This window comes from Episyrphus balteatus, chromosome 2, assembly GCF_945859705.1.
Source record: "Episyrphus balteatus chromosome 2, idEpiBalt1.1, whole genome shotgun sequence".
Classification (NCBI taxonomy): Eukaryota; Metazoa; Arthropoda; class Insecta; order Diptera; family Syrphidae; genus Episyrphus; species Episyrphus balteatus.
In genome coordinates, this window is record NC_079135.1 from 1,029,795 (window position 1) to 1,044,917 (window position 15,123).

Here is a 15,123-nt window from a genome sequence, read left to right on the forward strand (position 1 = left end):
TTGAGCCAACGAAAGTTTCGTTGGGCCAACGAAAATGTAGTGTATGAAACGATTTTCGTAATTTTACGAAATTTATTATTTTCAGTGTAATGTTAGCTTTACTTGCATACTCATCTTCAACCATGACATATCCTGATTACAAAGCTATTAACGACCCAAGTGTTGTAGGATAGATTTTTTTTTTATAAAACTATTTTAAATTTTATTGTTAAGAAAATATTATTTTTTTGAATTTTGTATTTGTTTGCACTTTAAATTTTGGTTTTAACTAGATTTCAAATAAAAGCTAAAATAAAAATTTTATTTTTAGCCTTTAGAGGCAAAAAAAAACGGGAGACGGACAGAATCCCGAAATCCAAAATCCAGAAAGACCAAAATCCCGAAAACCTATAATCCCGAAAACCCTAAATCCCGAAAACCCAAAATCCCGAATGGGATCCCGAAATACCGAAAAATTATATAAAATGAAAAATTTGTGTAAATTTTTCATTTTATACGAATATATACGAAAACAATCCGTAATCAACTGTTTCTGACAACTGGACCTGCTATTGACTGCACTACATATTATTTTTGCTCTTCAATAACTAATTGTGCATTTTTACAAAACGAATTGCTACGAATTTTACTGAAATCTTGTAAGTCACAATTTTTCCATTAAGCATTGCAATAAAACCTTATTAGGTGTGCTCTTAAATTTAACATTCAAAAATCACCCTGCCTTACAGGTGAAATGTTAAAGATTTAAATTAATTTAATTTTTTTTTTAAGTTTCTGTTACCAATGAATCTGCATATTAAATTGGTGTGAATGATATCTCTTCTATCTCCAGTTTTCAGTACAACCAATTGACACGAATTGAACTCTTGTTCAAATATATTAGTCCTAATAGGATTTTCGGAAATTTTTCAAAACTAATTGTTAAAGACCTAGCAACACGATGGCACCCACCGATTTATTATTATAATTTTTCCCAATAAACATTTTCACAATTACAATACATGTCTACTTAAACAAGATTAAAGCCACAAGAACCTAAAACCAAGAACTCGGAACTGAGCTTGAGTTATGTGTTCTAATGTTTCACTCTCGCTACAAAGGTATATCAAATTGTATAATATATTCCGGGTAATGTATATAGAAAGGCGAATGGTTGGTTATCTATTTGCAGATATCTTTATAGTGGACTTAACGCGCTTATAGTGCTGTTATATTCTTGAAGTCGTACATATTCTTTTTGTTTAGTTTCCTTCACTTGTTTGATTCGAAAAACTAACTTATGCATATAATGTTGTATATATGGTGTTTATTTTAATATTTGACACGGATACTTCTGTCTGTAAAGCTATTACGGGGCCGTCAGAGTATAGCTATTTTTAATAGTAGACAATTAAATGTGCTACCAGAGTTTTTCTAGCTTGCTGCCTGATGCCTGCCACAACCAATAAGCAAGCAATGAGAATGAATAATAAAAAGCACTTTAACGTTTTATTAATGAACAAGAATTCAAACACCGGTATTGGTTCGATTCTTTTGTTTTAAAAGTTGCGTTTAAATGACCACCGATTAGCATGGTTTTTGCAGATGACCTTCGTTTATATTATTCGTTAAAGTTGTGAAACATTATATTTTCCGTCACAAAAATGTGCGCCTTTTGCCAAAGTGCCAAAGAAGGAAAACTTCTATACAATATTACGAGTGTAGTTTGCTGCTGCATTTTTTTGCGTTTGACCAATTTAATAAAAAAGAAATAATAATGTTCTCTTTGACTATGATGGTTAATCGTTCTTAACTACTTATAGATACGATGGACGTGTTATTACTTGAAGATTTTTAGATTATTATGGTAATACTTGTGCTATTGGGTAATATGGGTGCTTTTGGACTTTAATTAGAATTCTTATAACACTTTTGATGATATTTATCTTGAAACTAATAAAAATTGGTAAATTCTTTTGATTTGTTTGCTTCTTATTTAATGGAATGTGGATTTTTTTTAAATTTTATCTATATAAACTAGAAACAAGTTTAATGAGCAATTTAAAAAGAACACATTTTTTTGCGTATTTCCATTCAAATTACACAAATAGACTACAGTAGCTATCTCTAAGCGGATTCTAACAAGTCATAAAAAGGGAGCTATTGAGATATTAAATAAAAAAATTATAGAATTCCTCAGATCTTTTTTTTACCACCTCAAAATTATAAGAAAGTCTAACCATATTCCTTTAATAGATAAGTTCAAAATTTAGGTATTGTTTATATTCGTATGAATAGTAGGGGAGAGTGGCGGACAGTGAGACGGTGCAAACAGTGAGACAATCCATTTTTCTCTTTTCTGAAAATAAGCACAGTAACGCTAGTTTGGGTCAAAACGTTTATTTCCCCGTCTGCGTCTTTTAATTTTGTCCCGACTTAATTAAAGCTGTCCATTTTCCCCCGCCGTAAAATATCACACAAAATCAGGTGAAAGTAGTTTTTGGAGTGTTATAAAAAGAGTGTATAACACAAAAAAATCTGGTTAGTGGACAGAACTTTTTTTACATATGTATTATATTTATATGTTCTTTCATAAAAAAATATCATTGAATTAGAATTCCTTCTCGTTTTTTGTAATTTTATATTTTTCCGAAAAATGACAAAAAGTAAACAGTGAGACATTATTAAAAAGCAAACAGTGAGACATAGGTTTTTTAAAAAGCAAACAGTGAGACATATAGATTTTAAAAAAATCTATTATTTTAGCATGACTTCAAAATGATTTCGTATTGTTTTTTCTTTCATTTTTTTTTGGCTTTTTGTTTTTTTTTTTTGAATAAATGGGTTAAAGTAACATAAATTAATTAAGTATATACTTGTCAATTACCTAATTATTTGACGTTTTCGTTATTTTTTTTTTTTCACCTAAGAATGTCTCACTGATCGCACCCCTTTCAAACAGTGAGACGTTTTGACTTTTTCTACATTTTAGTCCAATGTGATGCCCTCATTCATTCTTTAACTATAAGTTTTTTTGCAACATTAAGATAAAATATGTCTTAAACTAACTTCAAAGTTTCGTTAAGCTATCTCGAAAACATTCTAAGATATACCAATTTAAAAAAAGGGTGTCTCACTGTCCGCCACTCTCCCCTACATAAACTCTATTATTTTTTTGATTGTAAATCAAGTTTGCTGCTCAACTCTTTTGTTTATTACTGACTGCATGGCTAATGTCATTTATTAATCAAATATATTATTTTTGTTATCTGTTTTTACCGCAATATGAATATTAAAACCCGTATCAATGCACGTAAAAAACCTCAGAATAAATACTTATCGCTAAAAATGTATTCAGAAATCTTTGCAACCGCAAAAATCTGATAGATTTGCAATTCCGGCAGTTTTCAGGTTCATAAAATTAAATATAAATCTAATCTATTAATATTAATTTTTGAGCCAAAGAATTTTCGTAATATTTATTAAATTACTCATTAAAAGAACACCTATTATTTTGAAACAGGTTACTTGTCTTTCCAAAAAAGTTGACTTAAATTAAACGCGAATATTTAAGAAAAAAAGTAGAACAAAAAAATGTAGATATGCTCAAAAGATAGGTATTGGAGATTTCATAGGGTTCTGCATACAATTGTAAAACTAAATAAAAATGTTTTTTTTGTTGTTTAAATGAGTTAAAATTTTAAATTTTCTACACATTTTCCATCTGTTTTCTCTGTTAAATTTTACAGTTCATATTTTACAACAACATTAATCTGCATGCCTTCAAAAACTATAATTTACAAATTTGAAAAGTGGACCTCATTTGAATTCCTTTTTTGTATCCACTTATTTCTCAGAAAAAAAAATCTATCCAAATATACAAAAATATGAAATATCGATAATAAATCCAGTTTGCTGATCAACTCTTTTGTTTATTTGTGACTGCATGGCTAGTTTCACTTACAAATCAAATATATTATGATTTTAATTAATTTTACCGCAACCTCAGAATGAATCCTAATCGCCAAAAATGCATGAAATTGTATAAGAACCTCAAATATCTCTTGGCTTTTCAATTCCAACCAGAAGCTACAAGTTTATAAAATCTTTATAAGTGAAATAAAGCAACATGTTTAGCAGGAAAAAAATTTAAATAGACAAGGAAACTAAAATTTAAAAACAAATACTAAACATAAAAAGAAAAACAAAGTCCAAGTCAAAAAATAACAAGTATTGAAGCTTTCAAAGAGTTGTAGCACACTATACAAATTTGGAAAACTAAATAATATGCTTAGAAGTACTAGTAAAAACGAAATTCTGTTCATTGATGTTGATAAGCTAAAGACCTACAATTGAGTGAAGCAAATTATGTGGGAGAGGTAGCATAGTGAATTAGGCTCTGAAACTCGATTGATCCTGCTCAAGACTCAATTGTGACGGAAAATGTTTTTGAAAAAATGATAAATTACCAGGCTCAAATAAATGAAATTAAAGTGCTTGATAATTGGATTGGCACCCGTGAAAAAATGTCAACAAAAAATCTCGATTTCATTTTTCTCATTTAGACATTCCAACAGGTTATGTGACCAGAACCCACTCTGAATTTTGTTTGAGGGGTCAGTCAACCGTTTGCAAAAAACCATTGACTGTAACGCCATCTCAAATAAACGATATCCAACATTGGAAGACTTCAACCGCAAATGGACAAAATTAGGAGATATCTGTCAGCAAAGTGGACAAGTAAGGAAAATGTCGTTCTTCATACAATTTTAACATTTGAATACGCCTAAAAGTGACAATACATCAAACAAAATTGGTGAAGAAAAGTGTTAATATTAATGAGGATATCGATAAAAAAATATAAATCAAGTTTGCTGTTCAGCTCTTTTGTTTGCTACTGATATTAATAAAATATTGTTACTTTTTTTATTTATTAACTATAGAATAAACATTTAAACTAAATCAATGCAAATGGAGTATTTTTTAGCTTGAATCACAATAATGAAACAGTCATAAGGCTAATGAACGTTTTCAAAAATCTTCATAAGAAGTTCTTGTTTTAAAAATTCCAAAAATATTCTAAATGTCTAAATATATTAACTCGAAAAAAGACTTGGAATTATTTTCTTTACTCGGAAATCGATAGTTATTTTTTTTTTTCAATACTCTTTGCTTCAACTGCCAACCTAGAATTCAGCAAATGTTTTTTTTCTACCCAACTTCTCATTCATGAAAAAAACTGCACAAGAATCACCCCCGAATGAATCACTGATCTGTATTATAATATTCTGCTGACAAATAAAAAAAAAACTAAAACATCTTAATATCAACGATAGTAAACTAATTCAGTAAACCTAAACCTGTACTTCATTCATAACTATTTAACCTACAAAGCCGGAAAATGATATATTCAAAACAACTCAATATCCCCAGACAATTATTATTATTAACTTTGCGCGTCTGCGGTCGCTCGAACTACTATTTAACTTCCCGCCTTCTACGATTTCAATTAACTCGATATACTCACTCACCATCAGTCAGTTAAATTATACCACATCCGAGCATATGATATAAAATTCATGGAAATATACAAGTGTGAACTTCACCTTATAGGATAACCACGTCACTGTATATCATTACACTTTATAATAGGACTGGTTTTATTTTTTTTTTTTTGCAGTAAATAATATCAGCGGAAAAAAGGTTTTACAATGCCATACGATGGAAGTAATCAGATTAAATTTATCAATTAAAAAAAAAAACAATTTATTTTTATTTTTTTAATATTTTTATTCAAAATTAATAAATAATAACATAAGAGAGCTGGTGCACAATGCGGCGCAAACTAAGTTGCACAAACAAATAATACAAAAAAAAAAATACTAAACATTGAGAATAGTGTATCTACAACACACAAAAAATTAATTACAATTTGTGATATATATAATTTTAAATTTAACAATTTTTTTTCATATTTTCAGTTAGTAGTAGAGTACACTATAAACAAATTTTATATAAGAAAAAAAATTAAAAATTAAAATCTAATAATAATAAGAGAATAGCACAATTGTTTTATATAATATTGCTGATGTCTTTTATAAGCGCACAAAACATTTGTATCATTTTTTAAATATTTTATATATATATATATGTTTTTTTTTAATGTGTATATATGATTAAATATTTTGATTATCAACACGAAAATTCCTTTTTTTTTTGGATGCACAATCTTGAGTTTCTGTTTCACTTACATATTGACTATCTACAATTATATACTGATTAAATCTACATATCTAATTTAAAGATGTGTGTATTTTCGTGCATATATATTTTATATAAGAAATTATGTATGTTGTTTTTTTTTTTTTTTAAATTCTATGATTTTTGGTCCAAAAAATACAATATTTTTAAAATAAATTAAAATTAAAAAAAAAATGTGTAATAGTATAATACAAGGAGGATATAGAGACAAAAATACTTATATGTCATCGCAAATGAATAAATTCATACTGCGAAAAAAATAATAGTGGACGATATTATTCAGAAAACGAGGATTTAAGATTAAGTTTTTTTTTTTCTTTTTCAAAAAAAAAAGGAACTTCCATTTAGAAGGGGCTCCTCAACTTCTCAATTGCATTTGTTAAATGCATAAGTTCAGTGTTGAGTTGTGTTACCAAAGTGTCAAGTTTGTCCACAGAATCCAAGACCTCAACGCGTTCAGTGTGTGGGTTGAATCGTACTTCGAATGGACGTGACATGGTTGACACCCAACGACGGAATTTCTCTTTAGCATCCTCGAAACTCTCAGCAACATAATAGATTGGTTGGTATTCTTGATCCTGGTAGGGTTGTACTGCGGTGGAAGCTGGTTCGAATGCACGATGTTCGGGCTTCTCGCTAATGGCGTGCAAGAGCTCACCATAAGATGACAGAAGACCGGCACCGTAGGCCTTGATTTGACCTTGTTCCTTGCACAAACCGAATTCAACAGTGAACCAATAGACCTGAAAGTTGACAAAAAACAAAAATACCAAATAAATAAATATACAAGTCGTCCTTGTTGATTGATCTTGCTATGAGTGTAAAGCTATTAGAAACCATGTTAACCTTGTTGGCTAAAAAAAAACTTAAATAAAAACTGCAAAGAAAATGGTAAATACCACTTTGCCATCCAAGACAAGACAAGTCATAATATGCGCCACAGCATTGATTGAATGACGGATTGCCATGGATGGCTGCAGTGCAGCACCACCTATCGGCATAGGTCTAGATCTAGAGCAGGGTCTAATGGTGTGTGGCACCAATTGGTTGCCAATTCTGGCTCAAAGACCTTTTTTGCTACCATACTAGCTGCCAGATAGTTTCAATGCTAAGACAATTTGGCCATGTGCCGTGCGCACAGCCACCAACCACTCAGAGAGGTTTAAACACTCTATAATGGCGCACAAAGTATATAAAAGAGACCATGACTATGATTGGCATTTTGCGCAATTAATCCATGACAATGGTTAAATTGCACGGTTAACAAGCACAACATTCATTATAAACGGTTTCTAGTTCAATAGCTTTGCAGGGGTATAAATGAATAAAAAAAAAAAAGTGTAAAAATTTAAAACTTACAGTGGAGAGTTTTTCGATTTCTTCATCGGAGGCACCAAGGGAGGCAAGACCGATTTCTTGTGAGAATTGGGCAAAGTTTGGATCAGCAAGGAGTGGCATATGTCCAAGCAATTCATGGATGCAATCACTATAATGAGATAAAAAACAAAAAAATCACATATAAATAAATAATAGAAAGAAAATAAAAAAAAAGTAATAGATTAAGATTTGCTATCATCATGGTCATTGCCTTTTTTTTTCGTCCTTTTTCTATTTTTCATGATAAAAAATGGAAGGTAATTTTATTTAACTTTGAAACAATAAAAATTATTAAAATCCTTCTTCTTGTGCGATGCCTTGGCATCCTTTTAGCCTTTTTGCATGAGTATCGTCAGTCAACTCAATTATACCCTCCTAATAGGGTGACAAAAAGCTTTCCGTCGTTCATAAAGTCTCTTTCCCTGCTCATTCTCTTCACATAGAACAAAATATAAAAGTAAAAATTTAATAGGCAATTACTGCCACTTTAACATTGTCGTCGTTCTCCTCCTCTTTTTCTATCTAAGAAGATTAGGTATGGAGGCGGTTGTATAGTTCCGTTTTTTGATGATGGGGAAAGAAACTTTATATCAACGTCAAAAGGCAATGCGACACGATGACAATAAAATTCTAAGCCAAATTAAGTTATAGAGAAAATATAATACTTACGGTTCTGGAGTGTGGTATGGTGAATTTACATGTCGAACATATTGTGTACTCTGGAATACTCTGAAAGCCAACGAAGCCAAGAAATCACGAGCTGTCAATAGACCAGCAGCTGGTCGAAGTGTAAATCCGGTGTTCTTCTTCAAAAATGCACTCATATCCTCCAACTGAGGGATACGATCTTCAACAAAGATTTTCTCATCTTGTAATTTCTTGAAAACGGCTCTGTATTCAGCGCAAGCATGTTTTGGATTCAAATCTAGCACAGTACGGAAAACTGATCTCCATGTCTTATTCTCAACATCGGTATAGGGAATGAATGGAATTGGATCATTGAATTTGTAAGCGAAAGCAATTTCGGCAATTTCCTTGCGACGTTGACGGTAAACTTTGTCAGCAAAACCTGGATGATTCATGTCCAACTCAGGTTCGTATTTGGTCATCAAATGATTGCAATTGTCCAATTCGGAAGCGTGTTTTGGGAACCATGGGGCTTTAACGCTGATACTATTTTCAGCCAACAAGTTAATGCTAGCGAATGATGAAGATTGACGAAGTGATCGGATCAATTGAAGAAGGTTAGCCCGGGTCATGTCCAGCTTGATGAGAACATCATGTTGAACACCTTCTTCACGAGATTGACGAGATTCCAAATGGGAAATAGATCCATGGTAGTTTTCGATGGCTTTAAGGATGCGGCCAAGTGAGCTCATGCCATCCTTTAGACGGACAACAAGTGCAGCACTTTGAAGAGCATTTTCAGCTTCCGGCGATTCAGTAGCTGCATTAGCCAAAACGATTTCGTCTTCAGTTAATCCAGCATCTAAAAAGGTGAAGAAATAAAAGAAAAAAATCCATTTTATATAAATGAAAGCATTCAAGGCACGAAAATATCATATAGAAAATATTATTATGACACATTAAGTAAGTGGTGATGGTTGAAGGAGGGTTGATGGTAATATAGAAAAAGTAAAAGAGGGTTAAATCTTTCTCTTTATATATATTTTGCTACCCTTGGTTAGGTTTGCTTCTACTTTTTCTTTACTACCACTCAACACCCACGAATGTGACATTAAGTGCTTTTCAAGTGATGCCATTGTATGTGTTAATCCGAGAGTAAAAAAAAAAGATGGAAGTAATTTATCTCAATCTTTCTCTTGTGGAAAAAAAGATTAAAGTGGTTTTGTGGGTTACTTACCGTTTGAATTGATGTTATCGTCACCCTGTTCGCCACCGTTTTCACGAGTTGGTTCTTGACCATAAGATTCATTATCTGATTTATCATGCAAAAATAAAATAAAAAATAAATAAAAATCATACAAAAAAAAAATGAAGATTGGTAATACCTTCAAAAACTGGAGCATCATCAACTTCATCAGGAATTTCGGCGTTTTCAACACCCTGATCATTTTCAAATTCAATTTTAGGTTCTACATAACAAAAAAAAATCATGAAATTAAAAAAAAAATAAATCAAAAAAGGGATTTAAGACTCTACCTTGTGGGACATGTTCGCCCTTAGCTTGAAGGATGCATTCTTCTAAAGTTTGGTCTAAACAAACAAAATCAAAATACATATATTTAAAATCATGCAACAGGAAGAAGGGTTAAAAGATTTTTTTAAACTTACCATTAGCCTTTGAGCGAGCTTCTTCCAAAACAGATTGTTTGGTCTGTTTTACGACCAAAGTTTCAAAACGTGCATCATCAACAAGTGAACGACGACGAGATGGATAACCATTCTGCAATAATAAAAATGAATTATAGAGGATTAGGATTCCATCTCTCTTGCGTTGATATATTTTTTGTGTGACTTCTTATACAGTTGCCTAGGGCACTAAGAAGCTTTGAAATGATGATGGGTAAAAGGATTTTCATGATATTGTCTGTGAGTATATGGAAGGAAATTAATCTCGGAAATAAGGAAATTAACTTTTCAAAATCAAATGACAATTGTTTTAGCCTTTTGGAATATAGATTTTTGTATTGTTCGTGAAGGCTTGAGAATGAGAATAGATTATGTGGTTACATACTTCAGAAGTGGGATATTCTGATGGTTTAAACAAAATTAAAGTTCAGAAGTTGAGAAGATTATTTTAATTGGAAATTTATTCCTGATTTTGAGTTGAAAATGTAATTCTACATACGTCAGAAGTGGGATAATTGATAATTAAAATCAAAATACCCATAAAGAAACTATCAAATAAAAAACAATCAGGTTATTTCGATGTTTGTCAACGCTTGTAAACGAAAGTTTAACATTTATAAAATAATGACAATAACCTAGGGGCATTATAAACACCTCTCTTGTTGGGTCTTTTTTTTTGTTATTATTTTTTTTTTCTTTGTTTATTTTTCCTCTCCTCTCTGTGTGTGGAGAAACAAGATTAGTTAACACTTGCTGCCACCGCCACCGAATAAAAGACAAATTGTCTTCTGTATATTTTTATATTTAAATTAGCCGCCACAAGTCGATGACAGAGTCGATAACAAGTTTTGAGAATGACCATGCGTTGCTAACATGATTGATGCAATTTTTTTTTTTTTTTGTTTGTCGAACTTTTACCAAAAAGGGCCGGCTTATAAATCTTGTGTGATTGAAAATCTTCAAAAATTGTTTTTTTTTTTATGATTTAATGTTGGGTGAAGTAACTTTCTCTTGACGATATTATGTCACACAAAAATAAAGAAGAAGAAGAAGATTTTTTTGATGGATTATGAATTTGCAGATGCATACTTGAAGACATGTAAGAAAAAAAAACAAACTCAAATGCATGCATGTTTATATAAAATTTGCATAAAACAAAAAAAAAATAACTCCAAACGAGATAATGTTAAGGTCACAAAAGACTCTCTGCGCACGTCTACCATCTTTTTTAATGGTTGTTTGTTTACATTTTGTGGTCTTTTCTTTCCATTGAAAACCGATTAATTTAAAATCACCGATTGAATACCATGGTGTTAAACCATGGAGAAATAGTTGCAAAATTTATCTTTAAATGATTTTTAATATTCAGAGACAGACAACCAAAAATAAAAAAAAAAAAATTAAGTCGGATTAGATTTGATTTCGAAAGTTAGACGTTGAATGAAATGATATTTATTATTTTAGGATTTTTCGAAGCATTCAAAATTTTAAATTTAAATTTTTAACACTAAAAAAGAATATTCATCAGTAAACTTATTTTTTTAATACTGTGGAAACACGTAAATCTCAAAAACATTCAATTTTGTATTTTTGTATTTAAATTTAAGCGTTTTTTTTATATTTGTTAAAACAAGAAATACCTTAATATTTTTCTACAAAGTAATTTTTAAAATTAAACAAGTTATCAAGAAACATTTTGTAAAAAAGTATTTTTGAAAAAGGCATTAATTAAATTTTTAGTTTAATTGATAAATATTTTCAATTTATTGCAAATTTTTTAGTTGTTAACTTTATTAAAATTTATATTCTTTTGATTTTTCGATTTCAAAGATAAAATTCGACAGTATTTTCAACTGGCAATGAGGATAAACAGTTATTTATTTTTATATTTATGTATAACTTTTTCTTTCGGTTTTAAAATTTAAAAAATAAAGAAAACATGATAATTTTTATAAAAATGAGATTTTTAAATATTTTAAACTATTGCAAAAAGTTTTAGTACAAAATCCTTATAAAATTTGATCAATTTTAATTTTTAAATATTTTTAAGATTTTCAATTTTTAATTTTCAATTTTCGTTTAAAAAAAAAAAAACAATGTTCTCAAAACTTACCTCAATGCTGTATGATTTTTTGATTGCGAACAATTCACGGTTCTTTTGTGCAGCAGCTACAGCCATCATATTGAGTATTTGTATGTTTTTATTTATTTAAGTTAAACAAAAAAATATTTTTTTTTTTTAATTTGTTTTTAACAAAAAACTTTGTTTTGTTTTAATTTATAAGTTTCACTTGCGCGCCTTTTTTTAGATTAGTTTCTTGCTTATTTATAAGCCTGATTGAGAATTTTTGATTTGACACAAAATTTCACACTGCTTAATACTTCAGGTATTGTAGTTGTTGTCTGATGTCTTATTGCTTTTTTTTACACAAATTTTTTGAACACAATTTTTTTTTTATTAATTTTTTTAAAATTTGTTATCCTTGAAAGCTGGTTGAAGAATCCTTTTTTTTTATTTAATTTTATATAATATCCTTTATTTTCTGTTAGCTAATAATTACAACAGCACAACTACTTAGCTCAAGAAGCAAGTCTAAAGAGCGAGTGATAGCGAATCAATGAATGGTCTCTGGTCAGATCAAAGTGCTTAAATACTCGAGCTCGATAATCGAGATATACTACAACTCTGGGGCGCACACGACAGAGGTGAGCAATGGTCAGGTTTTGTGCGACGTCGTATACACTTGCCCCTGCCCTTGCTATATCGCGCACACACCACCACCGCACCGTCGTCAACAAACCAGCAACAGCAGAACGAACCCACCCACCGAAATGTTGAAGGTATGGTATACAGCATATGGTATCCATCAGATACACAACAACAAAACGTGTTGTGTGAATAATGAGAATGTATCGTTTTGAGAGAAAATATCAGAGTCTCTGTGATGTGATGATTGTGCTTTGGCGTCATATCGTCATAGTCTCGGATCTCGGCTGGGCTGGGAATCATCGGACGTCATGTGCCTTCTGGGGGTTTTTTCCCCGTCATTTGTTGCCTCAGAGAAAAAGCAGATAAAAAAAGGTATATGGACCAGTTGTAGGAACGAACGCGTGTATCTAAACATTCTACAGGTGTGCGCTGGCTGTGCACAATGCGCGCCAAGCTGTTTACAATGATTTGTACATTCATAGAGAGATATTAGTCGCGTGTACTTTGTGGCAACAAGTTTAATTGGGTTTTTTCTATATTTTTTTTTTGTTTATTTTTGTTATTGAATAGTTTAGTTTTTATAAGGGCTGGGAATTAGATAAAATGTAGGAAATTTAATTCACACCCAGTTTTTAAGTGTTTAATAAGTAATTCTAAACAAATATCTATGAATCAGAAGGTTTACTTTTTTGCTAAAAAAAAAAGTAGGATCAATTAGAAAATAGAATGCATTTCGTGTGTGAAATTCCTTGACCTGTCTAGAAAATCATGCGTTTATCTTGCGTTCAATGTGAATTTAACATGCGCTGTTTTAGTTTACCTCTCAACTATTAAATGTGTGCTACATAAAAGTACATTTTATGCAAGGATGACTAGGTTTTTTATTTAGAATGTTTATTTTTTAGTTTTTTTTTCAACTTTTTTTTAAATATAAATTTAACCTGATTTACATTCTTTTTTTTTTAGTTTTCTTAAAAAAAATAAATAAGCATTCTAATTAGATCAATGGCATAAAACTTAGAGAGTAAATAAAAAAAAAATTAATGCAAATAACTCGATTAAAATTGTCGCTGTTGCTCTTGCTGACAGATTGTATTAAAATAAATATTTGCTAAATTAATATACCCGGTGTTTATTTAAATTTAATTATTATGCAAATTCAACAGATGTCTGACAATTTTTTGCTTTAAGGATATTAGATATTCTAGTTTGAAAAAATAATAAAAAAAATTGTAATGCAATTTCTTGCAAATAGATTCTTTTACATAAATATGGGTGTTATTTAAAAGTATTTATGACTTAAACATAAATGTTTGCGTTGGTTTTAAGGTATATTGTTGAAATTATGGAGAACCTGCTTTGTTGTTATTATATTCTATTATATTAAAAAATGATTTATAGCAGGAATTATGTTGTTTATCATTTATTTAATTGATTTAAGATATCACAAAGACATTGTGAAGAAATGGATTTATATTTTTGTTTATTTGATTTTAAGTGAATTGAATGTATGTACTTTCTAGGTATGAAATGTTTCTCTACTTTATTGCGGTTGAATATATTTTTGGGATTTTTGGAAATTCTTAGAAAAATTTAAAGGAAAAAAACCGGGCTTTGACATGATCTGAATTTGTATGAAATACTTTATACCGAGAAGAAAAAAATAGATTTATTTTATGAAAAGTTTTTTTTGTAGTTTAAAAGAAAAAAAATTGGAAATTAACAGAATTTTAAATTATGAAATTGAATAAAAACAAAAGACTTTAACACAACAATAACTTGGTAATTTTTTGAAAATTATTTTGACAAATTCAAATAAAATTCTTTGATTTTGAAGACTTTTTGCTTCATAAAAAATTCTTTGTTTTTGAAGGCTTTCTGCTTTATAAAAAAATCATTATTTTTGAAAACTTTTTGCTTCATAAAAAATTCTTTGTTTTTGTAGACTTTTTGCTTCATTCATTTATGAAGATTTTTTCCTTTATAAAAAAATCATTATTTTTGAGGACTTTTTGATTCATCCATTTATGAAGACTTTTCATAAAAAATTCTTTGTTTTTGAAGACTTTTTGCTTCATATAAAACTCTTTGTTTTTGAAGACTTTTGGCTTTATAAAAAATTCTTTGTTTTTGAAGGCTTTCTGCTTCATAAAAAATTCATTATTTTTGAAGACTTTTTCTTCATCCATTTATGAAAACTTTTTGCTTCATAAAAAAATATTTGTTTTTGAAGACTTTTTGATTTATACATTTGTGAAAACTCTTTGCTTCATCCATTTATGAAGACTTTTTGCTTCATAAACAAAATTCTCTATTTTTGAAAGCTTTTTGCTTTATCCATTTTTGAAGACTTTTTGCTTCATAAAAAATTCTTTGTTTTTGAAGACTTTTTGCTTCATATAAAACTCTTTGTTTTTGAAAACTTTTTGCTTCATAAAAAATTCTTTGTTTTTGAAGGCTTTCATAAAAAATTCATTATTTTT

General features: G+C 29.7%; 1 protein-coding gene and 1 long non-coding RNA gene across 3 annotated transcripts in view; both read right to left on the minus strand.

Moving 5' to 3' along the window:
* LOC129908461 (uncharacterized) overlaps positions 1–15,123 on the minus strand; it is a 100,261-nt gene that overhangs the window by 61,795 nt on the left and 23,343 nt on the right. The window lies entirely within an intron of this gene.
* On the minus strand, positions 6,568–12,552 carry LOC129908457 (tyrosine 3-monooxygenase). 2 transcript variants are annotated; one of them, XM_055984927.1, is made up of 8 exons: positions 12,044–12,551; positions 9,913–10,024; positions 9,781–9,834; positions 9,630–9,713; positions 9,482–9,556; positions 8,287–9,106; positions 7,600–7,726; positions 6,568–6,983 (listed from the first exon to the last, which is right to left on the minus strand). In XM_055984927.1, exons 1-8 carry the CDS (start codon positions 12,110–12,112, stop codon positions 6,585–6,587), a joined length of 1,740 nt encoding a protein of 579 aa, XP_055840902.1. In that variant the 5' UTR covers positions 12,113–12,551; the 3' UTR covers positions 6,568–6,584. The 2 variants fall into 2 exon arrangements, with proteins under 2 accessions (XP_055840902.1, XP_055840903.1); XM_055984928.1 differs by lacking the exons at positions 9,482–9,556; positions 9,630–9,713; positions 9,781–9,834 and having other exon boundaries at positions 12,044–12,552.